This window comes from Dipodomys ordii, unplaced genomic scaffold, assembly GCF_000151885.1.
Source record: "Dipodomys ordii isolate 6190 unplaced genomic scaffold, Dord_2.0 Scaffold10, whole genome shotgun sequence".
NCBI lineage: Eukaryota > Metazoa > Chordata > Mammalia > Rodentia > Heteromyidae > Dipodomys > Dipodomys ordii.
In genome coordinates, this window is record NW_012267226.1 from 19,534,992 (window position 1) to 19,562,244 (window position 27,253).

General features: G+C 50.1%; 1 protein-coding gene across 2 annotated transcripts; it reads right to left on the minus strand.

The window, feature by feature from the left end:
• Positions 1-1,907: 1,907 nt before the first annotated feature.
• Bace1 (beta-site APP-cleaving enzyme 1) lies at positions 1,908-25,615 on the minus strand. 2 transcript variants are annotated; one of them, XM_013009685.1, is made up of 9 exons: positions 25,137-25,615; positions 8,735-8,823; positions 7,248-7,464; positions 6,655-6,792; positions 5,661-5,795; positions 4,502-4,603; positions 3,624-3,773; positions 3,210-3,381; positions 1,908-2,647 (listed from the first exon to the last, which is right to left on the minus strand). In XM_013009685.1, exons 1-9 carry the CDS (start codon positions 25,395-25,397, stop codon positions 2,406-2,408), a joined length of 1,506 nt encoding a protein of 501 aa, XP_012865139.1. In that variant the 5' UTR covers positions 25,398-25,615; the 3' UTR covers positions 1,908-2,405. The 2 variants fall into 2 exon arrangements, with proteins under 2 accessions (XP_012865139.1, XP_012865140.1); XM_013009686.1 differs by having other exon boundaries at positions 1,962-2,647; positions 6,655-6,717.
• Positions 25,616-27,253: the final 1,638 nt, after the last annotated feature.

Genomic DNA, 27,253 nt, shown 5'->3' on the forward strand with positions numbered 1-27,253 from the left:
TGAGAAAATGAACTAAATAGGAGGGCAGAGCTGCTTCCTGTGAGAGGCCAACTCTGGCTGGAGGGCAAGTGTTCTAGAAAGTTGTACATGGGGAGTTGAGGCCCCTTCAGTCAGATGCCACACTTAAGCTTTGGGCATTCTGGTCTTTCTCCCTCTGCTTACTGGCCTTCCGTAGTTCAAGCTTTGCAGACCCAGTAGCAAAGGCCCCAAACGCAGTGTGTGGAGATGGGACTGTCATTTCAGGAATAAAATTTTGAAAATAGAGATATATAATGCATATTTTTACAAGCAAGAAGCTGTTGTCAAGATCTTTTTTTACACTTAGAATTCATAGATTCAAGGTAAAAAGGAAGTAACTGTAAAAAGAAAAAAAATGCAAGTTTTCTTTAAAGAACAAAACATGTCACAAACAATAGATCAACAAGAGTTACTAATGTTTAGGTTGAGATTTATGCCTGGAAAGAGCCAGTTTTCCCCCACATAGGTATGAACTATAAAGCAGAATGTGTCATTTTCTTCCTGCAGCAGTTCTAGGTGATTTACACTGTAAGTCTGAACTGGAAGTGGACAAGTTTTCAGTCTTCCTGTTTGTTTTTAGAGTCATGGGGAGTTCCCAATCAGTCAAGCAGCACCAAGTGCAGTGGGAATGAAGAGAACCGGATAAAAACTGTGACTCAGTATTCTTGTTTTATTGGTTTATGGCTTGTGGGCAGCTGGCTCAGACCAGCAACTCCAGAGGCCCTCCTTACATTTCCCTCTGCCTTGGCAGGTGCCCTATGTGGAGGCATTGTGCAGACCAGATAGGAACAGGCTATGCAGCAGCTACCTTCCCACTCACACGAACCATGGTATTTGAACTGACAGAGGAAATGAACGTGGCCCCACGACCTTGCCCAAGAACCAGCCTGGGTACCCATGTACTACTGGGAGTGGGGAACAGAGAACAGGATAGGGGAAGAGGGTGGCCTTCAGTGGGGAAAGATGGAGAAGGAAAACAGGAAACTTTTTGAGGCTCCTGTTCTTACTCCAAGTTGCCTTGATATTGAAGACCAAGGGAGAAAGCCTTCTATTCTGTACATTCATGGTGCAATACTAGTCAGTGTGTGAATGCATAAGCCAAATAAATGTAGAGCCATTAGGGAGAGAAAGCAGTGAAACTGCTCAGTACTGGGTTAAAGGTCTTACCACTTGGTACCGCTAATCAGAAGAAATCCAGGTAGAGGTTATAGGTATCAACCCTGTACCTGTTGAATGAATCTTCAAGGTTCACTAGGATTAGGTAGGAGAGGCCTCCTTTCTATAGCTTTAGCACCTCGGCTACAAAGCTCAAGAGCCATCATTTGGGGAAGGGGAGGGAGTGAGCCTGTGATCAGGAAGACAGTGTCCGCCCTGCCTGCTACATTCCAAGTGCTCTCCTACAGGGCACTGGGCTCTGGTGGGTGGGATATCTCAATGCCACTATCATACCTGAAAGGAAGGGTGTAAGTAGAGACAAGTGGGATTAATAGGGCAGGAATTCATTTACGTGAACTTCCTTGTGGGTACTTTTCACTGAAGAGATCTCTTTGGCTTGTGTCAGCCTTCTTCCCATCTCACTTCTACCACTAAACACTGGGGGAACCACACCATCTTAGGAGGTGGAGTTGTGTCTTGGAGATGAGGTCTAAAACTGGGGTTGGCAATTGTTGTGTTCCTGCCTTTTCTAGCTTTTCATTTCAACTGCTCCCTGTCTTTTTATTCTATTCTCCTTTCTCCTTTTCTTTTTTTTTTGGGGGTGGTGGTGGTGGTAACTGTTAGAATTCAGGGCCTTCCACTTGTTAGGCAGGTGCTCTACCACTGAGCCATGCCTCCAGCTTTTCTTTCTGACCACCCCCATAAGTACAAATATTCCATCCCATTGTTCTTTGTTTAATTCAGGAACAGTCTTTGCACCAGTATAGGCTTGTTTCTACAGGCCCTATCTCTAAAATATCAAACTGCATGTTTTCACTTAGGTCAGCAGAAAAATGAAGTTGGCCCTCTCTCTGCCAGGTACCACAGAGACACTAGGATGGCCTGGGCACGATGCAAGTACTTCCAGACATAAGGAAAGAACACTTTGGGTTGGAAAACCTAAAGGGATGGTGGGCAAAAGTTCAGCACTAAAAGTTTAAGCAGCAGAATTTCCCAAGTGGAGTTTGAGGTGACCGAAAGCATTCCCGCTAGCAGTGTGCTGCTGCTTCCCTTCCGTTTCCTACAGGTGCAAGCCCTGGAATCCCCCTGTGGCCCTTTTCTTCCCTCAAGGCAGAGGCATTTGGTGGGTGGTTGAGGGTCCTTAGGGCCACCTGTGTCTCCCCGACTTGTGACCAAGGGGAACCACCCAGATGTGGTCCTGGGCGATTTCTGTCTTCCACCTTCGGGCCTCCTCACTTCAGCAGGGAGATGTCATCAGCAAAGTCATCGTGCTGATGGCGCAAGCAGCGGAGGCAACGCCACTGGCACACCATGAGGCAGAGTGGCAGCATGAAGAGGGCACAGATGGCAGCCATGACATAGGCTATGGTCATGAGGGTTGACTCATCTGTCTGTGGAATGTTGTAGCCACAGTCTTCCATGTCAGGGGTGACAAAAGGGCCTTCAACCGCCGCTGTCCTGAACTCATCGTGCACTGGAGAAAGGGCAGATAGGAGGCGAGCTGTTATTGTCACACAATAAAAAGAACTTCCTACCCCTGCAGGCTGCTCATTCACCTTTGGGGGGGGGGTGGGCAGGCAAGGAACCCAGTGCTAGGTGACTGTCTCCCTCAGGGCCATTGACACAGCCACCCTTCCCCGTTTACCCCATTTAGGTATGATACCTAAGAGGACTTCTAAAGCTAGCCCTTCATACCCATAGCAAACTCCCCTGTCACTGTGCAAGTCCAGCTGTGGATCCTGCCACCTTTGCTAGCATTCAACCGCCCTGTGGGGTAGCTCACTAAACAACTAAAGGCTCAGCTTCCTGCCTCCCCATCCAGGGCTTCTCAATGCCTCAGCTTCTCCTCATGCTCTAGGTTTGCCCCAGAGCTTCACGATTCAGGCAGGGGCAGCAGAACAGACAATACAAAAAAACAGGCACTGATACCAGCTTTGTACACCATGTGGATGTATTCCTACCTCCCGCACAGATCCAGGTAGCCTAACTGAAGAATATGGATAGACTGGCCCCACCCTGGTCCCTGGTGCTCTTACCATGGCAAGCACTGACTGCAAAGCCAATTCGTTTTCGGGCCCGGTCAAAGACAACATAGAAGCCCTCCATGATGACGGCCCCCATGACAGTGCCTGTAGATGACTGTGAGATGGCAAACTTGTAACAGTCGTCTTGGGACGTGGCCACATCTTCCACTGGCCGCAGGTATTGCTAGGGGTAGATGAGTGCAGGGTGAGAGGGTGCCCTCCTCATTCCATCCTTCACCCCATCTGCCCACCAGGTTCATTCCTGAGCCCTGAGGGGTTGGGTTTTCCAAGACCCCTTTACCACTAACTCTCCTTATCTATTTTGTCTTCCAAGTCTTCAGAGGCCACACTGGCTTGCTGTCCCCATAGGTGCCCATGGGTGTTTTGTCCTCTTCACAGACCCCACTGTCTCAGGGTGGGACCTACCTGTGGAAGGATGGTGATGCGGAAGGACTGATTAGTGACCTCACCCATGAGGTAGAGTGAGATGACCGGGAAGATGTTCCAAGGCGTGGTGCCTGCTTGCCAGCATACCAGCTGCTCCCCTAGCCAAAACCCATCTGGGAACTTCTCTGTCTGTGTCAATGAGAAATAGATGACTAATCATCTGCCTGTCACTTTCACCTCTTCATTTTCATATAACATTGACTGGCCTCTTAATTTGCTTTAGCTATTTCTGGGAAACATCCAAAGTAGGGGAGGTGAATTCTGCAACCCAGAGGCCAGGAACAGAGAGCAGGAGAAATATGTATCAGGACAGTAAGGTGTTTACTACACACTTATAATCCCAGCTCACAGGAAGCTGAGGCCGAAGTATCATGAGTTTACAGCCTGGGCTAGCTGTAGTGAGACTGACAAAACAACCCAAAATCATTTTGTACAAGGAGGATTGTATAGTGAGTACATAGAACAATTTTTTCGTTTTTTTTTTTTTTATGGTTTGGTTTTTTTTTTTTTTTGTGGTGGTGTTTTAAACTCCAGTACTGGAGTTGGAATTTGGTGACTTGAGCTTGATTGGCTGTCACTACTACTTGACGCATCTTCTAGCCTAGTATTTTTTTGCTGGTTCATTGGAGGAATCTTGTGGACTTTTCTGCCTGGGCTGGCTTCGAACTATAATCCTCCTTATCTCAGCCTCCCAAGTAGCTAGGATTGTAGGCATGAGCCACTGGCACCCAGCTACAAGAATAGTTTTCAAGAGCTCTAAGTGAAAGCATCTCAGCTCTTATGAGGAATGGGAGTGTCACTGACTCCTTTGATACCATGCCATCTCTGGTACCCGCCCGCACCCTTAGTCCACTGACCGACGAGGCTGCCTTGATGGACTTGACTGCAGCTTCAAACACTTTCTTGGGCAAACGAAGGTTGGTGGTACCACTGTCCACAATGCTCTTGTCATAGTTGTACTAAGAAGAGAGGAAAGAAAGGGTGAGAATAGCTTTCTTGATGCCCCACTCTGAGGAGAGTTGGAGCATGAGCCTGGCTGCTTGGGGTCCTGCCTGGGTTGGTTTCTTGGTTTTGCCTCTGTGTACCTCCTTGTGCAAGTTGCTTAACCTCTGTGCCTCAGTTTCCTCATCTTCAAAAGGAGACTGAGTCTCTACCTCAAAGGTTATCGTGAGGACTAAATTAAACTTCCCCGGCCGATAGGAGGCACTCAGTAAATGTTAACTTTTTTTATCTAGTGTGGGCAAGCATTCTTCAGTTCTAGAATATGGATACCTTTCAGTAGTTTTATATCTATTCTAATTTATCATGCGTAAGGATCTAGGGACAGATCTGAGCACTGGTGGCTCAAGCCTGTAATCCTAGCTACTCAAGAGGCTGAGATCTGAAGATCATGGTTCCAAGCCAGCCTGGGCAGGAAAGTCCGTGAGACTCTTATCTCCAATAAATCACTCAGAAAACTGGAAGTGGCGCTGTGGCTCAAGTGGTAGAGCGCTAGCCTTGAGCCTTGAGCTGATGGACAGCCCCCAGGCCCAGAGTTCAAGCCCCATGACCAAAAACAACAACAAAAAGAATCTAGAGAAGGAGACCCAAATACTTTAGCTGGCAGTTGTTGGCTACTGCCAGCCTCAGGGATTAACACTTTGAACTTTATCCAATCTTTTCCACAGTCCCTGAGGAAGTAGTTTTCACCAGTTTTTGATTGGCCCAGAGACACATAGCTTGTTAAGCAGAGCTAGATTCCAATTCATGTCTTTTTAACTCCATCATACCCTATAAATGGCTTCCCAAGGCCATGAAGTCAGACTGTCTGGGGTCCAGACAGGAGCTAGTTCCACACTCACCACAAGCCCTGGGTAAAAGTGCTCTGCCGCCCTGTACTTCAGGCTTAGTGTGACCAGTAATTTCCAATTTCTGGGCCCAGCCCCAACTTCCTTCATAGATCCTGTACCTCTGCACAGCATCCCTCACTATGATGCCTAATCTTTTTCTCCCCTCAGCTCCCCCATGGGTTCTTACCTCCTTGCAGTCCATTTTCAGGTCTTGTCCATTGATTTCTACCCGTACAATGATCACCTCATAATACCATTCCCGCCGGATGGGTGTGTACCAGAGACTCCCCGTGTACAGCGAATGGTCAATGCCCCCGATGATCTGAAAAAAAAAAGAGCTCACAGCCATGTCCTGGCCCAGGGGAGAGCAGGCCACGTGGAGACCTAGCAATAAGTTCTGTTGTTTCTGCCAACAAAGGTCCTTTACACTTTGTTGTTTTCCCTTCCAGCTTCTAATCAAATCATGCCCTCAAGTGATTTATATTTTCTTAAGTGTGTTCAAGGGAAGAGACTGTCCAGGATTTTTAATTATTTGTTTCAGAGTTCCATAGCCCTGATATAAGTTATTTAAAACTTACACTGGCACAATAAATGTTGAGTGAATTATTATGTGCTTCTGTTACAAGTTTGATTTTCTCTGCCTGTTGAGGAACCTTTCACTATTGTCCTAGTCAATAAATAGATTTTAACTTCCGTACATCTTTGCCTTCTGACTATCAGACTAAAAAAATCTTAAATTTAGGCTGGGAAAGTGGCTCAGTGGTAGAGTGTTTGCCTTGCATGCATGAGGCCCTGGGTTCCATTCCTCAGCACCACATAAGCAGAAAAAGCCAGAAGTAGTACTATGGCTCAAGTGGTAGAGTGCTAGCCTTGAGCTGAAGAGCTGAGGGACAGCGCCCACGCCCAGAGTTCAGGCCCACAACCGACCAAAAAAAAAAAAAAAAATCAAATTTAGTATGTTTTACCCCCATTTCCATTGAATTATTCCTAATCCATTTTTGACTTTTCCCTCAAGTGCCTTGAAGCCTTTCAGATCAAATGCAAGGAAGAAAAGAGTGGGGAACAAGTAGAGATGGCTTCCCTTGGTATTATGTGGTAGAGCCAAGACTATCATGACACTAAGGCACATTGGTACCATCTCTCCTAATGTCAGAACCTCCCCTCCCTGAGGACATACTCACCATGCTCCCTCCGACTGAAGCCAGCACCTCAGACTGGTTGAGTGGGAAGCCTGCGCCACAGAGCTGCAGGGAGAAGAGGTTGGGAACGTGGGTCTGCTTTACCAAGGAGTCAAAAAAGGGCTCCAGGGAGTCATCAGGCTGTGGTGGAAAGAGACAAGGAGTGAGTCTTTTTGTGGAAGTCCTGATGAATAAGCCTAGATTCCTACCTATGTTGGAGGGTAAAAGCAAAACTTGCGAGTGTTCCCTAGGTAAGACTGAGATACTAAGCTTTGGCAGAGAGAAAGAATGAGAGAACACTAGCAGGAGATGTATACAGGAAAATACAGGGCCATAGTCCTTCTTCCCCATAGCCTAATGTACTTCAGATTTACAAGGCCTTTTAACGATCTCAAGAGTATATAGAAATCAAGATCTGTTCATTCCAGTGCCTATCACAGCTGCTCTCAGATTGCCACCCTAACTCTGTCCAATAATACTTCCAGCTGACTTGCTTTCCTCTTTTAGTCCACTCCCTTTCTTTCTCCCAATCCCTTCCTGTGTCCCATGCAATGTGCAAGGTGCAGACTCTGAGGAGTGCAAAGCCTTGTTCTTACCCTGGCAATCTCAGCATAGGCCAGTCCCAGGATGCCTTCCCAGTTGGAGCCATTGATGAAGAACTTATCCGATTCAGTGATGGCAGCGATGTTGGCACGCACAGTGACGTTGGGACCATGAGGGATGCTTACCAGGTCGGTGCCCAGCTCTCCCTCCCACTTTCCCTGGGTGTAGGGCACATAGACACCCTTCCGGAGATCCCTGTATGTGCTGGACCTGTGGAGTGTAAACAGAGATCTATAGATGTCAACCCACAATGGGCATAGGAATCCAGGATCAAACCTACTTCCCAATGCCAACATCTCTCAAGGCGTCCTAGAGTCTGCTCTATTTCCCAGAACAGAATGTAAGATGACCTAGCAAGATTAGGGGTGGGGGCGGGTGGCGAGAAGCTAGTGCTGGGGCTTGCTCTCCTGTGTCTGCAGCTCATGTTCCTGGATCTGGAGCTCAGGCCTGTGAAGAACAAGCTGGGCTTTGTGCATTGTGCTTGCTGCTCCTGCAGGGACAGCTCGCGGACATCTCTTCCTCCCCCACTGCAGCAAGCTCCGGGAGAAAAGGAGCCATTGACAGTCATGTTGCCTTGGGGCACGGTGGTGCCACCGGAGTGGTGGAGAATGTGCCACGCAGGGTAAATATGGAAGTTCTGCAGCAAGTTTGAGGGAAGAGATTTGCACATGCATCCTAGCAGAGCAGGGAGGTGGTGTCTCCTGGCATGGGGCAGCCGCTAGGGTGGGACTGGGATAAAGGCCTGGATGAATGCCTTGCCATTGGTCCCGCTCTCCCTCCCCAACTGTATCCTAAGAATATTCAAGATTCAAGGAAAAGGGGTCAAAGAAGGCAGGAAATGGGAAAAGGCTTCACATCTTCCTGGAAGTGCCAGGTGCTCATGTTCTGTCACACACAGATTACCTTAGATGTTAAGACAGCCTCTCACCACTTTCCTGTCCTGATTGTATGCTAGGGGGCCTTCCAGATCACCCTCCTGGCTCTCCTACCTAAAAACCCACTGTAACCCCCTCTGCCTCCAGCTGTTGGCACTCTGGGTGGTCCACAGAAGAGACATTGGACATAAGGGCCCTCACAGCCTTATGAGAAGATTCTTTCCTTCACATCCTTGAATCATTCGAAGCCACCTGGATGGAGTGGCCCTGGGTAAAAACAGAGCAAAGGGAGCTCATTGCTGTAGCGTGATAGCCTAGGGTCAGCTGCTGATGTCAGAAAACTCCAATCCCTGAGCAGATGTGAGTCCATGAGGCAGCTCGCTCTCCTTCATCCCCTCTCATGGGAAGCTGCCCACCATTGCTGTGGTATGGGTCCCCCACCCTTCTCTCCTCACCTCTGCTGGCTTCTTTTTCCTTCCACTTCCCCAGCAGGACCAAAGGATCTGAGGATTTCACCTTTCCCCTTTCACTCCTCCCCTGACTCCCATTGGGAAAGGCTCTCCAGCCCAGGCTCTTCCCCACTGGGGCTCCCCTCTATGACTCACAACTGTCTCTGGTAGTAGCGATGCAGGAAAGGGTGAGGGGCTGCGCCCACTGCAAAGTTACTGCTGCCTGTGTCCACCAGGATGTTGAGCTGTCAGAAAGGAGAGAAAGGTATGAACAACCAGGTAGCCTTGGGCTCACCAGCCTGGTGGGCCTTTACCCCACAGTATAGTCTCCTATTAGAGTGTCCAGGGCAGAATTTCCATGATGCAGGGTTGGTCAGGCTGGCACCTGCTGGATACAACCATAGACAGAACTTTGGGTCTTAAGATGCCCTTGGTATGGCCTCAGGAATTTTGTGTCTGCTTCTGTCTATGGAATCCTAACATTTTCTGTCACTAGAGCCACTGAGTGTGCACAACCGTCAGGTTGTCTCTGTTTTCGTTTTTGTTTTTGTTTGTTTGTTTTGGTCGGTTGTGGGGCTTGCACTCAGGGCTTAGGTGCTGTCTTTGAGCTCTTTATCAAAGTGATAGCAATCTATCACTTTGAGCCACAGCTCCATTTCTGGTTTTTGAGTGGTTAATTGGAGATAAGAGTCTCACAGGGACTTTTCTGCCTGGACTGGCTTTGAACCACAATCTTTAGACCTCAAACTCCTGACTAGCTAGGATTATAGGTATGAGCCTCTGCTCTTTGTATAGCTGACAGAGTCTGTCTTCCCCTCCTTTCCTAGTTTTCCCATGAAGAAGCTTGGTGCATCCCCTTTCAGCTCAGAAGAGATATTCTAGGGTCTGGGAAGGTGGCTCAATGGTAGAGCGCTTGCCTTGCATGCATGAGGCCCTGGGTTCGATTCCTCAGCACCACATAAGCAAAAAGAAAAAAGCCGGAAGTGGCGCTGTGGCTCAGGTGGTAGAGTGCTAGCCTTGAGCTGAAGAGCTGAGGGACAGCGCCCAGGACCAGAGTTCAGGCCCCACAACCAGACCCCCCCCAAAAAAAAGAAGAGATATTCTAGGCATTTGCTCTGGCAAGTGGAGTCCTGGGGACCAGGATGGCACATGATGCACTTGTGTGTGTATGACCCTGCCCACCAGAATGTGGCATTTCAGCTACGTGTGCCACTGTTAGAAATTATGGAGATTCAGGAGCCCTATATGATGTCCTGGTGAAAATTCATCTTGTCAGTGCTTGTTTTGGCTAAGGGAATACAGACAGGTGTTTTCTCTGTGTTCCTTGCTGAGGTGCTCCTAGCATCTCGTCTAACTTGTCTCCCTTTCCTCCTGAAAATCAACTTAAAAGGAAGGTTTTGCCTCATAATTCCAGCCCATGATTGTTTGGCTATGCTGCTTTGGGCCAGTGGCAGCACAGTATATCCTGGTAAAGGAGGCCTGGTCATCTCTCAATGGCCAGGAAGCAGACAGAGGAAGGGGCTCAGTTCCCAATATTCCCTTTAAAGACACACCCCCAATTACCTAACTCCCTCCCTGCAGGCTCCACCTCATACAGGTTCTAAGAACTCTCAATAGCACCAGGCTGAGGACCAACCCTTCAACACATGGTCCCTCTGGGGGACAATTCAAACTATAGAAATTATGTTTCTTTACCCTATAAGTCCCTCTAAACCTCCTCAGAGAGGCAGATTTGAGTCTGGGAGCTCTTATTCCTCATATTTATCCACCTCATAGATGAACACTTTGCAAAGTTTGTCATTTCATTAACTGCATACTGCACAGAAGACACAACAGGCCTGGTTCGGTGACATGCCACTGTCCTGGCCCCCTCCTCCAGCCCTCCACTGTATCTCCGTGAGCAAAAGAAGGCAGGTCCTGCCCTCAGAAAGACCACTGTTCTAGAGCTTCTGCCCTGACCTTAGGGCCTTCCTTTCTGTATCCTCTCCTCAGTGCACCCAGGTCAGCAGAGCTTCCTCCAGCAGCCAGGCTCTGACCTTGTCCCCCTGAGCAGGTCACTGTGCTGCTTTCTGTCCGTCTGCCAAATCATCTGCTCTCCGTGGTGCCTGTGTGGCTGTGCTGGCCACTCCCCCAATGCCTGCTTGGGCTTCCTGGCCACCCTCCCATCCCAAAGACCCCTCTGCACTGGCGGCCAGTCCTCCCCAAGCCTGCCGTCCTGGCCCTGGTCCCATTTCCCTCCCTGCCCCCCTCTCTCCACCTCTCCTCCTGTCCCTCTCCCTGGTCTCTGGGCAGCTACCAGCTCCAGCTGCTGGGCTTTCAGAGAAAATCAATAGAGCTGGGAGGCTCCCCGGGTCTGATTTCAATCAACCAGGTTAATGATTTTAAAAAGCTGCTCCACTGTCCCCTCCCCTAGACCCCTTTTCCCCAGCACCAGGAGTGGGCCTCATCTGCTGCCCCTGGACTTCAAAGAAAGAAAGCCTCACCACACTGTCCCGGTAGCCTGTGAGAGCAAGGGGCTGCCTACAGTGTGTGTAACTGGCTAGCTCTAGCAAATACGGCTACGTCTTGACAGTGGCATGGAGCTTTTATCTGGGGGGGAGGGGAATCCCCAGCCCCTCCCTGTGCCCCCTCTCCTCTCTCTGCAGGCTGCTACTTCTCCCCCCACCCCACATACTCCTGTTGCCCTTCCAGTCCAGTTCTCTTTCCTCTGGTCTCCCTCTTCCACCCCTAAGGAGCCCAAACCCAGGAAAAAAACAAACCACCTTGCTCCCATCCCCAGTTTCAGGCCCTTGATCTCTCTGCCTCAGCCTGTCCATATTCTACAACAAAATGGAAAACCGGAGTAAACACCGAGATTCCCTCCGAGGAAATGTCTGAAGCTGAGAAGTGATTGCTGTCCTTCAACGTTTCTATGGGAACCTCCTCGCAGCCAGCAGCCTCTCCCAAGGCAGCAGCCTGGGTCACACATGGTGCTTGCTCATCATGGAACATGGCAGTTAGGGGGGCCTGGAGATAGAAATATGCAGAAGAATCTCACCTCCTAATTTCCCAGGCTGGGGCCGTTCAGTGAGAACACTTTGCAACCCGTCATCTATGCCTGTGGCTGCCCCACCCCCTACCCTCAGCCGGCTCACCAGGCTCAGGCCTCAGCATCCACCTAGGACCAGGAGCCTCTTGCCTCCTCCATTGTCAGGTCCTTTCTCTTTCCCTTTCCCTGCTGGCATTAGCTCAGGGTCTTGTAGGAACTCTACCATTTCAGTCTCACCTCCCCATTTTTGCTTTTCAGGCTTTTTTTCTTTTTTGTCCATCATAGGGCCTGAACTCTGGGAGTGGGCGCCGTCCCTCAGCTCTTCAGCTCAAGGCTAATGCTCTACCACTTGAGCCACAGCGCCAACTTCCGGCTTTTTCTGCTTATAGGCTGAGGAATTGAACCTAGGGCCCCATGCATGCAAGGCAAGCACTCTACCACTGTGCCACCTTCCCAGCCGTTTTTTTTTTCTTTTTTGTCAGTCATGGGCTTGAACTCTGGGCCTGGGCGCTGTCCCTGAGCTCTTCATTGCAAGGCTAGTGCTCTGCCATCTGAGCCACAGCGCCACTCTCAGTTTTCTGGTATTGGAGTCTCACAGACTTTCCTGCCTGGTCTGGCTTTGAACCAGATCCTCAGATCTCAGCCTCCTGAGTAGCTAGGATTACCAGCGTGAGCCACCAGCGCCTGGCTTTCAGGCTGTTTTTCAGTTAGGGCCTTGCTTTTCACCCAAGGCCAGCCTTGAATGAGATCCTCACTTGCACCTCTAGCATAGTTGGGATGCTGTAGGCAAGCAGCACCTTGACTAGTTTGTTTAGTTGAGATGAGATATGGATACCTTTTTTGCCTAAGTTGGTGACAAACCAAGTTGTTCCTAAGTGGCCAGGATTACAAGCCAGTGCTTCTGTTCCCAGTACACCTGCCTATTAATGATTAATTTTCCTTCCGGTAGCTCCTGCTTCCCCAGCCCCGCCCCCCCCATCACCAAACTAGATTCTTCTAATTGGCATTTACAAACGCTTGAGTTTCTTCATTTAAAAAACAGCAACAACAACAACAAAAACCTTTCCTTCCCCTCACACCCGCCTCCAGCACCCTTCTCTCCCTTCACAGGGTAAAGCTCTCAGCCAAGCCGTCTTCATTTCTTCACCTCCCACTCATTCCTCAACCTATTCTAAAACTGGGTTTGCCAAGATCCCTCTACTCGCAAGCAGCCCTTACTACAGTTCACGGTGATTTCATGTCACCCACTGCAAGTCAGTCTCCTCATCTTCATCCGTTCACATCCCAGGCTGGCTTTAGCTTCTTCCTCATTTTTCCTCTCTCTTTGAGCACCTCCCCCGGAGTCCCTAGACCTTAAGCTTCTAATGCTCACCCTTTCCTTCCCTTCAAGCTCCAAGGTACATATGGAACCCCCTCCACCCCCAAGCACCTCAAAGCCAGATTCTCCAATGCTGACCTTACAGTGTCCTTCCCAGGTCCCTGTCCCAGTGAGTGACGTCATCACCCATCTGTTTGGTCCGGCAGCAACTTCAGAGACATCTTCACACCCTCCTCTTCACATCCTGGCCAATCATTCTCCTTCAAAGCGCCTGCAGGCCTGAAAGTCCTCCAAACTCTGCCAGTCTAGGGCCCAGCTAGCATCATCTCACCCTGGGCTATGATAAGGGTATCTCCACTTGATCATCGCACACCCACCCTTGACCTCTCCAGTCTCTTTTCTGCACGATCTTTCCAAAGTGCAAACAGGACCAGGTTACCCTCCTAAATCAAGCTTTTCCTAAGCCAACCTTTTTCCTCTTGCCACTAAAACAAAGACTCTAAGCGTGAATGTTTCCTACAAGAGGCTCCCCAGTCTGGCCCTGCCTGCATGCCCAGCCTCCATTTGTCCCTCCTCCCCTCAGCCGCCTCATTGCACATCCTTAACACCTGTGTTCCCTACAGAAGCAGCTGTGCAGGCCCTCATCCTGCCTGGACCAACCCTCCATTCACTTGGATTCTGCCTGCTCAACCCTCTTCCTTCAGTCTGAACTGAAAAGGGGCTTCCTGGAGGACAAAGCCTAGGTCCCTTTCCTTTATCCACAGCGCTCTACTCTGATGCTGACCTCCCTTTGTATTGAATTTCTTTTTTTAATTCCTAGAGTGGCCTCAGTGCTGGGAAGTAAGTCTTTCTTGAATCAATGAATGCTTAAGGAAAAGAGAAGGTGGAAGAGCTTTATCCTGTTTGTAGTGGTGGGTGTGCAGGAGCCATCCCTCCCTGGCTCCAGTGATTGTAGGCTGGAGGAATGACGCCAGCTCACACCTGGCTCCCTCAAGGGAGGTTGTGTGCAGGCTGCCTGTGGTGTTGCAGCCATTTACCTGGTCCCCGGGCTCAGACAGACCCCGAAGTCGGATGCCCAGGGGGCTGTAGCCTGGGGTCAGGGCTAGGTCAGTGCCAATCACTTAATAAACAAATGTGCCCCCTAGGGGCCTCTTGGGTAGGCAGCTAGGTGGGAAGAGCTAACAAGCCCCACAGGGAAAGGCACACCTGTCCTGGCTCACACTCTGAGCTCAGCCACCGCTTTTGGAGAGTGAAATCGGAGCCGATGAGTTCTTCATTCCCCCAAATTATACCAGTCTTGACCCCGGCTTTGTCCAGCAGACAGAGCTGGGTCGGATCCCTTTGGATGAGAATAACATTTCAGGAGACATCTTTCCTACTTTGGACCATCTCCAGTGATTAACCTAGGCTGGGCATGGGGCATGGGGTGTAAGTCGGTAAGCACAACACTTGCGTTAAGGAACAGACATCCTCAGACACAAGGAGGTGCTTCACACAGCACCCGGATCACCCTCATCCTCTTGGAACCCTGCCCTGAGGTTCTGTGGAAGCAGCTCAGTCCAGCTTCCTTGAGTTTGAATGACTTCAGAGCCAAAATCCCAGCAGACCTGGCTTAGTCCTGCCCTAGCTGACTTGCCAACTTAACACAGCCACGTCACTGAGCTCGACTAGAGGAACCACCAGCCAACCACAGAATCCTGACAAATGACTCATTCTAAGCCACTATATTTTGGCATTTTTAATTACCAAATATCAGGTAACTGACACGCACTCCATGAATTTAGTCCTAAGACCCTTGACCTTGGGGACATCTGATCAACCATGGGCCAACAGGGAACATTACCTGCCACTGTCACCTTGCTTCTTGTGATGTTTCCTAGGAGGTCCGTGACCTCCTGAGGAGTGTTGCTTATGATTTTCCCTTGCCTGGAATGTTCTCTTCCTGTGTGCCCTATTCCTGCCTGCCTGCCTGCCTCCTTCCGTCCCTCCCTCCCTTCCTTCCTTTAGTATTGAGACTTGAACTCAGAGCCTGAGTGCTGTTCATTAACTTTTTTGTTCAAGTCTGGTACTCTACCACTTGAGTCCACTAATGGCTTTCTGGTGGTTCATTGGAGATTAGAGTCTCTTGGACTTTCCTGTCTGGGCTGGATTCAAAACAAAATCTTAGCCTGCTGAGTAGTTAGGATTATAGACACAAGCCACCTACCTGCACCTGGCTTCCTGCTCAGTTAAACATCTTGTCTCCTGAGAGTCTTGTTCTTGATTCCTCAGGCAAGATTTCCTCCCACCCTCCAGCCCCCCTCCAGCAGGTCCTCAATAGCTTCTAGGCTTCTCTGGCTACCCCTTCCCCCAGCCTGAATCACTCATTTAATGTCATCTGTCCCCCCCCCCCCACCACACACACACCTTGAGCCCACAGGGAGGAGAGCCCTTGACGCCCTTCTTACCTAATTTCCCCTAACCCCAGTAGGTGAGTAATGCTCCACACTGGTTTTTCTTAATTGACAGTAATTGCCTTACTTTCTGTGTTTGGTTCCCAATGAGCCTACAGACACTGGCTATTAATTCTCAGCCCCAGGGTCCTTGCAGGGGTGATTCTCAACCTGGCACCGCACATGACCACTGTGCACAGTCACCATGACAACCAATACCCTCCAAACCTAAGCACAGTGACTGTCTGCCTGGGGCCTTTTGGTTCTTAAAGCCATCATGGTGGCTCTAGAGCTCCTAGGTCCCAGAGCCTTTGGAGTCAGCTCCATCTGCTTTCCTAAGGAGATTTGCCCAGTCTGGAGCTGGTCCAAGACTAAGAGAAGGGGCAAGGAAGGACAGTGAGAGCCAAAAGTCAGCAGCAGCTCGTGCCTGTGACTGGGTCCAGGATTGGACCCTGTCCAGGTTCCACCTCCCACCTTGAACCAAACAGCTGACCCTCGGCAAATAGGCTCCCTTTCCCAGATACATCCTCTACCTTCCACTTCCTCTCCAGGCTGCAGCTGGGGCCCAGGGAGCAGACAGGCTCCCTGGCACCACTTACCCATCCCTGCCAGGCTACTTTTCTAAGGAATCCCAAAGTGGCCGGGTCACCCTGAGCCAAACTTACCTCATTCCTTCTTGTAGCCAGGATATTCCTTTTCTTCCCAACCTCCATGCCAGCCCAACTACTACTGATCAGTGCTTCTGGTTCAGATAAGGTGATGGATAGGGACATTTGAAAACTGTCATGTGAGAGCTTTTTTGCACTGTCCCTGAGCTTCTTTTGCTCAAGGTTAGCTAGCATTCTACCACTAGAGCCACAGTGCCACTTCCGGGTTTCTCTGTTTATGTGGTACTTAGGAATCGAATCCAGGGCTTCATGCAATGCTAGGCAAGCACTCCACCACTGAGCCACATTCTCAGCCCTCATGTGTGCTCTTGTGTGTCTGGGCGCTGTCCCTGGGCTCTTCAGCTCTCAAGACTAGTGCTCTACCACTTTGAGCCACAGCACCACTTCCAGTCTTCTGGTGGTTAATAGGAGATAAGAATCTCACAGACTTTCCTGCCCACGCTGGCTTTGAACTGGGATCCTCAGATCTCAGCCTCCTGAGTGGCTAGGATTAAAGGTGTGAGTCACCAGCCAGTGCTCTGGAACCCACCTGGCAAAACCCCTCTCTACAAAGTACCACAGGAGCTACTAGCTACCTTATCAGCTGCCGTCTCCTTAGCAGACAGTAAGTCCTTCCTGCTGTCTCACTTTGTCTCAACTCCAAGTTAGAGTGACTTTCATTTTGTCTTGGTCGACCCCAGTGGAAAATGACCGCAGATCTCTGGCATCTGCCCAGCTGCCCCCATGGCAGTCAGGGCCTCAATGGCACCTGGGCTGTGCTCTTCACACAGGGTTCACTCCGTCGGCCTCCTGGGGAAAGATATCTCCCCAGGCACTGGAAAGGGAGACGTGGTGGGGTTTATCAGTCCTATGAGGGAACATCTGGGCTGCACACAATGCAGGTACAGCAGGCAGCAGAGAAGACACCCACAGGATGAAAGCAGGTTGGAAGGGCTGACACTGGCCTGGGGAAGTCAGAGCTTGGTTAGTGTTCCACGGCTTTGTCCATTTCTGCATGGGGTTGGAGGTGGGGGGGGGGGCAGGGGCGGCCATGGGTAGCATGGGTAGCAGGGGAAGGACTCAAGAGTTTCCACTTCCTATGTCCAAATACCCCTGCGACTATGATACAGAGACCTCCTCAAAACACCCACCCACCCTCAGGAACCGCCTGGCTGGCAATGTGCCCTGGGAACACCTGTGCATGCCTGGCTGGCTCCTTTCCAGAACTTTCTACTGCTCAGGTACCCAAGAGAGTGGGCTTCCAGCAGAAAACAGTTGTCAGAGATGGGAAGTGTGTCTTCTTCCTGCATTATCCACCAGAGTTTCTGCTTGGCTCTTTATTGGAGATGCTCCAGGAGGGCCCCTTCTACCCTGCTGAGTAGGTAAAGCTCCCCTGAGCTGGGGAGGCAGAAGAGAAGCATGTGAGATGGCTGAAGAGCTCAGCGCAGGCCTGCTTGCCACCCGAAGCCAGCCAGCCAGGAGGGCCACGGGTGTTCACAGGGACTGGGTAGGCAACTTGGCAGCTGCAATCTTTGCCTGCTTTGCCTGGTTAGGAGGATGGCTCTTTGACTTCAGTGATTTTTTAACCTAAGTCCACTGTGTAAATTAATAAAGAGTAGGAGGACCAGGACAGATAAGAGGATGGACCACGCTGTGCTAGGAAGGGCAGGAGGTCCAGATCCTTGCTTGCTCAAGTTTGTCTTAACCTTCCCTTTTGCCTTTGTGATCTCTTGACACAGCTCTGTGAGGCATGTCAGGTGCTGGTGGCTCACACTTGTCATCCTAGCTGCTACTCAGGAGGCTGAGATCTGAGGATCGGGGTTCAAAGTCAGCCTGGACAGGAAAGTCTGTGAGTCTTGTCTTTTTTTTTTTTTTTTTTTTGGTTCCGGTCGTGGGGCCTGAACTCTGGGCCTGGGCACTGTCCCTCAGCTCTTCAGCTCAAGGCTAGCGCTCTACCACTTGAGCCAGAGCACCACTTCCGGCTTTTTTCTTTTTGCTTATGTGGTGCTGAGGAATCGAACCCAGGACCTCATGCATGCAAGGCAAGTGCTCTACCACTGAGCCACCTTCCCCGCCCCAAGTCTGTGAGTCTTATCTCCAATTAAATCACAGAAAAAGCCAGGAGTGGCTCTGTGACACAAGTGGTAGAGTGTTAGCCTTGAGCAAAAGGAGCTCAGGGACAGAACCCAGGCCCAGGGTTTAAGCCTCAGGAACTAGCCAAAAGAATAAAGAAAGAAAAGAAAAGAAAGAAAAACAGAAAGAAACCATTATAGAGTCAGGCTCTGGTGGTTCACACCTGGAATCCTAGCTACTCAGGAAGCTGAGATCTGAGGATCATAATTCTAAGCCAGCCTGGGCAGGAAAGTTCATGTCTTATCTCCAATAAACTACTCAGAAAAAGCTGGAAGTGATGCTGTGGCCCAAGTAGTAGAGTGCTAACCTTGAGCAAAATGAAGCTCAGGGACAGTGCCTAGGCCCTGAGTTTAAACCCCAGGACCGGCATGTGTGCATACACATGAAAGAGAGAGAGAGAAAGAGGGAAAAGAAGGCAATTATGGGGGACAGAGAGAGGGAGGAAAAGAAAAACCACTTGTAGGTTTGAGATCCTGAACCTCATGGCTCTGATGGTGTTCCAGCTCCCTTGCCTAGATTCATTCTTTCTCTAACCATTTTCCTCTTTTAGCTCTTCATTCTCTTACAGAACAAGTCCATTACCTAATTTGACTTCTACAACCACCTTTGTGGGTAACTTCCAAATCTATGTTTCCCCTTCTAAGTGCCCTTCTGGTACCCAGGATGCCCATGGCCAGCCACACAGGTAGCAGCTGGGAGTGCTGGCAATGTGGGCAGGAAACCCAAGATGGAAGAAGCAATCATAAGGTCGCAGACTCACAGGTAACTAGCTTCCATTAAGATCAAAATAGCCTATCAAGGTCAAGGGCTTTCACAAGACGTCTATGAGGCCTCCACTCAAGGTTTCAAGAAAGATTTTATTTAAGCCTAAGGGGGGGGTCAACAACAAAGAGATCTAGGAACAAGGTATCTTTAGCTTAACAAAACCAAGACCTAGACTTCAGAACCCAACTCTGCAGGTCAGGTGCATTGTAATTCTGTAAACCTCTCCTAACTCATCTAGGGCTACCTAAGCAAGAATCTGAAGAGCTGTGCTGACCTTCCACCAAAACCCCAATGTCAACCAATGTCCAAAATGATAAAACACAGGAATAAACCTGGTATTTGAAACTGCTAAAGACTAGAACCGAAACCAGCTCAGTTCTTCCTAGCAAGTAACTTTGGGCAAGACAATTAAATCTTTCTAAGCCAAATTTCTTCATTACCAAAAGACATATGCCAATACCTGAGCCCTCATAATTACAGCAGAAAAATAAATGCAGAACTTGGTCAACTATAGTGTGTTTTAAAAGCTTGCTCCAGGCTGGGCCTTGGTGGCTCATACCTATAATCCTAGCTACAGAGGAAGCTGAGATCTAAGAATCATGGTTCATCACTAGTCTGAAGAGGAAAGTCTGTGAGATTCTAATCTCCAATTAACCAGTAAAAAGCCAGAAGTGGAGCTGTGGCTCAAGTGGGAGTGAGCCAGCCTTGAGTAGAAATGCTAATAGACAGGATGCAGGCCCAGAGTTTAATCTAACACACACACACACACACACACACACACACACACACACACACACACACTTTGCTCCTTTTGCTATGTTCCCAAACACACACAAGTCTGAGGCTAAACAAGAAGCCAACTGCTCTTCACCCTTCTCTCTCACCCCTTAAATATTATCAGAGACCAAGAAAGGCTGAGCTGTGAATTCTGACACTCGGTGAAACCTTTCCTCCCTTCTGCCCTCTTTGTCACCTCCTGCATTCAGATTCCTTGTCTCACGCTCTAGATTGTTCAAGTCCTCCTCCACACTGAAGTCATTTTCCTCCAACCAAAATTAGATGCCACCATCCCTTTTCTCATATCTACTAGGGCTCCCGATGGCTTCCTAAACTCTACTCCACCACAACTACAACTTCCAGCTTCTTTCTCATCACAGCTCATGGAAAGGCATATCCTCCCACATCATTCTCCGTGGAGCACAGCTGTCTCATCATCTTTCAAAGCCATAGTCAAATCTCAAGGCAGTAACAGGAATACTTCCTTTTCAAGCAAGCCTGTATCCTGTCAGAACGTACAAGTTTACAGAATTATAGTGTATAGAAGTAGAAGCAGCTGGGAGCTGGCAGCTCACAGCTTGTAACCCTAGCCACTCTGGAATCCGAGATCTGAGGATCATAGTTTTGAAGCCAGCCTGGGCAAGACAAATTTGTGAGACTCTTCTCTCCAATTAGCCAGCAAAAAGCCAGAAGTGGAGGTACAGCTCACATGGTACAGTGAAAAAGCTAAGGGTGGGTGGCAAGGTCCTGGATTCCAACTCCAGTACAAGTGTACACACACACACACACACACACACACACACACACACACACGTAGTTGTGCCTCTCCAGGCACTCCCAAGACCTATTGCTTTTGGAACAGGTGTACCTGGTCTTAGATGATAGTTGTTTGTATGTCTCACATTGAACTGTGAGCTTGCTAAGGGCTAAGACTATGTTATTATCTTTCTCTTCTATACACAGGAGTTCTCAATAAATATTTGTTATCCTGATTATTACCAAATTTCATTAATAACACATATATTATTACCCCGGGTTTGCTTGATGATGCTCATATTATCATAATATCCTCTTTAGTGAAAAGAATAAATACTTTCTCCAGGAATTCCACCTCAACATTTACAACTGCCCATGAGCAGTTTGCTTAGATCTCTTGCAGTTTACTTATTCACTCATCCAATATTCTTTTTTTTTTTTCTGCCAGTATTGGAGGTGCTTGAACTCAAGGTCTTGCAAGCTGTTGCCTGGCTTTTTCACTCAAGGCTGACATTCGACCACTTGAGCCATGGCCCCACTTCCAGGTTTTTGCTGGTTAATTAGAGATAAGAGCCTTAAATCTGGCTTGAAATCTTGATCCTCATATCTCAGCCTCCTGAATAGCTAGGAGGACAGACTCACCCAACATTTTTGAGAAACATATTTTAAACTTGACAATGTCATAGGTATTAGAATGTGAGGGCTGGGAAGGTGGCTCAGTGGTAGAGCGCTTGCCTTGCATGCATGAGGCCCTGGGTTCGGTTCCTCAGCACCACATAAGCAGAAAAAGCTGGAGGTGGCACTGTGGCTCAAGTGGTAGAGTACTAGCCTTGAGCTGAAGAGCTAAGGAACAGCACCCAGTCCCAGAGTTCAGCCTCCACAACAGACAAAAAAAAAAAAAGAATACAATATGATTCCCCTCCCCACTTTTTTCTTGCAATGCCAGGAATTGAACCAGACTCTTTTGCACATGAGGCATGTACCCTACACTGAATTACATTTCCAGCCCTAAGGGCTTGAAGTTTGATGTGGGAACCCAAATCAGTTACAGTGTATCAAAACCACTGTTGCTAAGAGGGGTGAGAGAAGATGTTATAGGGGAGTGGAAGAGGGATACTCAGGATAAACTATTCTCCTGCAAGACAACAGCACAGTAGAAAGAACAAGGAGTGAGCAGGTTCTCAGCTCACTAGCCTGTTCCCTGATATGTATACTAACTGTATACATATGTATATAGCAGGGATTGCTGTAAAGAGCAAAGTAATACACATAGAATACATAAAAAGAAACTTTGCATATGCTTGGAATAAACCAGTAAAGCAGTACTATTAAATTATGCTCACCTGCGGACTTTTCCATTAGCCATCTGCCATTTCCCTCCACTTACACTCTCCCAGGAAGTCTTCCTCCGCCTTCAAACAACTATCACAGGTCTTACCTTGGAACCCTGCTCACATCCTCCTCTTCCCTTCGCGCTCTGTTTATCACAGCCTCACACCTGGATTGTCCCAACAGAGCCTTCAGCTGTCCAAATCTCTCTATTCCATTCTTCCTATTATTCACACATCTATTCCTAAGAGATGGTTTTCTTTCATTTCTTTCCCCTGTACAAATGAATTCATGTTTGCCTCATTAACCAAAGAAGACCCAAGACCAAACCTTATAGGTTGACATTTAAGGCTTTGGGCAATTTAGCTCTATTTTATTTACCCAAATATATCTGTTCTCAGCATAAAGCTGTAATATTAACTGGTGTGGCTTTCTCCTGTCTCCTGAACAAACATACAGGAGCCCAACCACACACAGTTTATTCTCTCATTCACGGTAGCCTCTCCTAGTCTGTGAAGGAAGAGTGGGAAGGCCAGAAGAGTGCAATTACAGTACACAGGAATAGGAGCCCCTCATCTCCTAACCATCCTTCAAATCCCAGCTCAGGGCACACCTCCTCTGTGAAGCCTTCCCAAACGAACTCATTGTCTCCAGAATACTTAGAACACGTATCCCCCCAGCCTCACCCCTTGCACTTCCACATCTCAGAGTTCCTGAAGCATGAGACAGAGTGGTCAGGCCCCACTCCCAGAGACTCCAGGGGTCTATGTGGACCAGAGAACTTAATTACTTAGCAGGATCTGATGATAAGGACCTACATATGATCCCTTTATTTATAATTTCTCTTTGTGGAGCACCATTGGTACACACTTGTAATCCTAGCTACTTAGGAGGCTGAGATCTGAGGATCAAGGTTCAAAGCCAGCCCAGACAGGAAAGTCTGTGAGATTCTTCTTTTTTGTTGTTGTTGGTTGTGGAGCTTGAATTCTGGGCCTGGGTCCTGTCACTCAGCTCTTCAGCTCAAGGCTAGCACTCTACCACTTGAGCCACAGCGCCATTTCCAGTTTTCTACTGGAGATAAGAGTCTCACAATCATGGGGCTGCGAAGGTGGCTCAGTGGTAGAGTGCTCGCCTTGCATGCATGAGGCCCTGGGTTCGATTACTCAGCACCACATATGCAAAAAGAAAAAAGCCGGAAGTGGCGCTGTAGCTCAAGTGGTAGAGCGCTAGCCTGAGCTGAAGAGCTGAAGGGCAGTGCCCAGGCCCAGAGTTCAGGCCCCACAACTGGACCCAAAAAAAAAAAGAGTCTCACAGTCTTTCCTGCCTGGGCTGGCTTTGAACTGTGATCCTCAGATCTTAGCCTCTAGAGTAACTAGAGTTACAGGCATGAGCCACCAGTGCCGGGCTTGTGAGACTCTTCTTACCTCTAATTGACCACTAAAAAGTCCAAAGTGGAGCTGTGACTCGAGTGGTAGGTCATCAGCCTTGAGTGGAAAAGCTAAGGGCCAACACCCAGGCCCTGAGTTCAAGCCCCAGTACTGCTCTGGATGACCTTGGCCCTTACTTTCATTGCCATTCTATCTAAGGTCTTTAGGTTTGATCTTTGTGGATCAGTCTCCAAACATAAACTTGCTGCCTACATTTTCTTTGTTTCTCATTTGATACCTTCAACCACGTAGGGAGAAAGAGCACCCTTCTTACACATTGCTGGGGACTGGATCAAAGGTGGCCAGACAGCCCACAGAGCAGAGGCTGGCTGGCGTAGGTCCCCAAGGGGAGCCACGTGCAGTCCACAGAATTGCTGTACTGAGGGCTAGCAGGCACTGGCTCTTAAGGGCGACATGCAAGTTTCAGCCTGCTTCTCTAACTTCTAGAGAACTCAAAGGAATGGATGAGCACAGGGTACTCTTCCAGGTGCTGAGCTGAGAATCAGGAAGTACAGCAGCGGGTCTCCAGTTCCCAAGTGCACAATATGGAGGTTCAGCCATCCAGGTGTTTACACCTCATTGTAGAGCACAGAAGAGGCAGAAGCTGCCAGACCAGTCAAGGAGAAAGTGAGGTAATACTTCTTTGAAGGTCACTTATGTTCAAGGTGCTTGCACCTACAGGATTTCATGAAATCTTCACAAGGGAGATAGCATCTCATTCATTTTAAAGTGAAAGCCACAGCCTCAGGGAAGTTATATAAGTTGTCTAAGGGCCACACAACTGGGAAAAGGGAAAGCTATTAGGGGTACAGGACAAGCTGGACATTCTTGGTCTGTTTGACCCTTGGTCTTTTGGGTTCAGCAGCAGGGCCAGAGCAGCATGGTCCTGAGATGTGTCATACGGTCTGGGCAGTTGCTCAATGTGACTAACAGTAAAGAGAGTAAACCTCAGTCTCCACACGGCTCCTGCTCCCAGACAATCCTTAGCATTGTGTTAGCCTGGGCCTGCACAGGATGCATGCTACTTCTGGAAAGTTAGTGGGAAAGAGGGGGGGAGGAATGGGGTGCTCAATGTAAATGCTCCTGGATGGTACAGACTCAGGCGCTCCTCCTACATCCAACACACTCTGACTTTCCACACCCTGTATGGACAAGCTTTCTGGACAGACATGGCACAGATCTGGGGGTGGCTCACAGAGAGAGAGAGAGAGAAGTGCAGGATCAGATTCAAGGTGACACGTACCAGCCTACACAGACCCACGCGGCCTGCTGCCCAGACTCACCCACAGAGGAGGCAGATGCTCACAGAGGCCAGCCAGGCACCCCACATGGAGGGCCACTCTGGCCCACATTCCCATAGCCAGGTGGGCAGATGAGGGCACAAGCTCTATCACCTCGACAATGGTGGGGAGGGTTAGGGGGAGCGGAAAGTGTTTCCTCCATCACTTCCAGGCCCTTTGCCACCAGAGGGACCCCACTCTGGAAAGGAATGGGGTTCCTTTCCTACAGTTCTTTCTTTCCACAGGCCCAGTTCAGTTCCTTTCTGGCTGTGCATTGAGGCATAGGTGGGGGAGGGGACGGAGTGCAGAAAGCCTGGGGTGGGGGAGGGCCTGGGGACACAGATGGGAGGGGGAGTTGGGTGACCAGAACCTAGAGGGGTGACAGATGGGAGTCAAGAGTTGGTCAGCACCAGAGGGGCTGACACCTGTTAGAGCTCCCCCTGAGACCCCTTTCTCTAACTCAGGAGACCCCTAAACTGCTCTGTCCCCAAATCCACACTGTGCAGCGAGGCAGAGAGGCGAGGGCAGCTGGCCCAGGGGTCGGGGGAAACGAGATGGCCAGAAGGAAAGGTTCTTTTGGGGGGAGACCCCCCCTTAGCTGCTGCACTCCAGTCCTGTCCCCCTGTGCGCGCAGGAAGGAGGGCTTCGCGGGCCCCATCCCCTTACCGTCTGCGGGGGGCTGCCCACGGTCATCTCCACGTAGTAGCCTTGGCCAGACTTGCCCCTCAGGTTGTCCACCATCTCCACAAAGCTGCCCCTCGGCCCGGGCTCCTCGGGCTCCTCGTCGGTGTCCCGGGGCAGCCGCAGCCCGAGCGGAGCCCCGGCCAGGCCGCTGCGCAGGGGCAGCCGGATGCCCCGCTGGGTGCCGTGCGCAGGCAGCACGCCCCAGCCCACCCACAGCAGGAGCCAGGGCAGGGCCGGGGCCATGGTGGGCCCGGGCCTTCTGGGCGCTCTCCGGCCCACGATCGTCCCTGTCGCCTGCCCCGAGTGCGGGCGCTGGTGGCTGGTCTCAGGAGAGGGGGCCCGGAGGCATCGGGACCCCCAGATCTCCCGGGCCCCTGCGCCAACCCGCTCGGGTCCGGGCCGGTGGAAGCGAAGCGGCGGGCCGGAGAAATCCGCAGCGCGGCGCGGGCGCGCGAGGAGAGAGCGGGCGGGCACCGGGGACCCCGCCGGGCTACAGCGGGGCCGGGGCGGCCGGCCGCGGCGGGGGGCGGCTGGGAGGGGCGGCCATGGCAGCGGGGCGCCCGGCGGCGTCCTCGGTCCTCCCCCGGCGCGGGGCCGACGGCTCGGAGAGGGGCCGGCCGCTCAGGACACCACCATCCCGCTCCGGCTCCCAGGCGGGCCGGGGAGGCGGAAAGACTTGTGGCGACGGCTGTCAAAGCCCGGGGTTCTCGCTTGTCCCTGGCGTCGCTGGGAAGTGTAGTCTTCCCGGGGCTTCCGGAGCTGCAGAGGGGTCTGGGATGCCCTCTGCCGAGCCGGAGTCCACCCTGCAGGCCCCTGGCAGCGAGGGGGACGGGTGGCCGGCGCCCCTCTCACCTGTCCGCCCTTCCAGCAGTTGGCTTGAGCGCCCGGGGCGTGCGACCAAGCCCTGGGGCTACCCAGCACACCCTAAAATTGATTCCACAGGGGAGGACGGGGTGATTCCGGCCGCGGCGGGGTTTGCGCACCCATGGAGGGTGGCCCGTAGGAGGATGCCACGGGAGGAGCTGGTATTTAATTTGAACCCCAGTTTACGCAGGAGCAGCGATTGGGGGGGGGGAAGATTAAAGGGATGCATGGGTGTTTTCGACTGCAAACCACAGGAGCAGAGTCTAACAGGGGAATGTGCAGTCGGTGTGTTTTGTTTTTGTGTGTTCTCTCCCCCCACCTCCCAAGTCTGCAATCTGTGGGCAGATAGGAGCCAGCCCAGTCTTCTCTGTCTGGGTCCTCAGGACCCGCCCTCCCTGCTTCCTGCACCGCCAGTCTACCAGGCCAAGGATAAATGGCTGTGGAAAGCTTTGAAGTGTTATCGCTCCAAGACGTGTCAGCGTATTAATTGAAAAGAGCTTAAGATGAAGAGCTGTAGAGCTTTAGTAGCTTAAAGGAGAAAAAGCTTTATGATTGTGTCATCGCATTATTTATCAAGCATGGAAAGACCTTGAGAAAATCCAGTAGCCATAATAATAAAATTATATTTAAAAAACCAGTAGTCATTCTCATTTTTTTTTAAAAAGGGAGGCATGGCTCAGGTGGTAGAGCCCAGCCAATGAGCAAAAGCAAGCATCAGCGAGTTTGCATCCTGGTCTTAGACAAAAACAAAACAAAAGCAATGATGATACTAATAATTAATACTAATTATGATAGTCTAGAAAACATATGTTAAGAAAGCTAGCCAGGCACGGGTGGCTCACTCCTGCAATTCTAGCTACTCAGGAGGCTGTGATTCTCAGGATTGTGATTCAAAGCCAACTGGGACAGGGAAGTTTGTGAGACTTTTATGTTCAATTATCCCCAGAAAACCAGAAGTGGCACTATGGTTCAAAGTGGTAGAAGTGATAGAGCACTAGCCTTGAGACAGTACTAGGCCCTGAGTTCAAGCCCTACAACTGGCAGGGGGAAAAAGAAAGCTAATGTTTGCTGCTGATGCCTTATGCTTGTAATTCTGGCTACTCAGGATGGTAACGCTCTGAGTTCAAACTCTATTATAGACAAAAGAAAAGCAGAAAGAGAGAGGGGGTTAGAGAGAGAAGAGGGTGAGAGAGAGGGGGGGGAGAGAGAGAGAGAGAGAGAGATACTGGGCATTG

What these genes read in the sequence shown, in the direction of transcription:
- Bace1 (XM_013009685.1), bottom strand. Translation starts at nt 25,397, where the DNA reads ATGGCCCCGGCCCTGCCCTGGCTCCTGCTGTGGGTGGGCTGGGGCGTG. An exon ending in CCTATGCTGAGATTGCCAGG is followed by an intron (nt 6,793 to 7,247) that starts GTAAGAACAAGG and finishes TTTCCACCACAG; the next exon opens with CCTGATGACTCCCTGGAGCC. An exon ending in CCATCAAGGCAGCCTCGTCG is followed by an intron (nt 3,774 to 4,501) that starts GTCAGTGGACTA and finishes TCATTGACACAG; the next exon opens with ACAGAGAAGTTCCCAGATGG.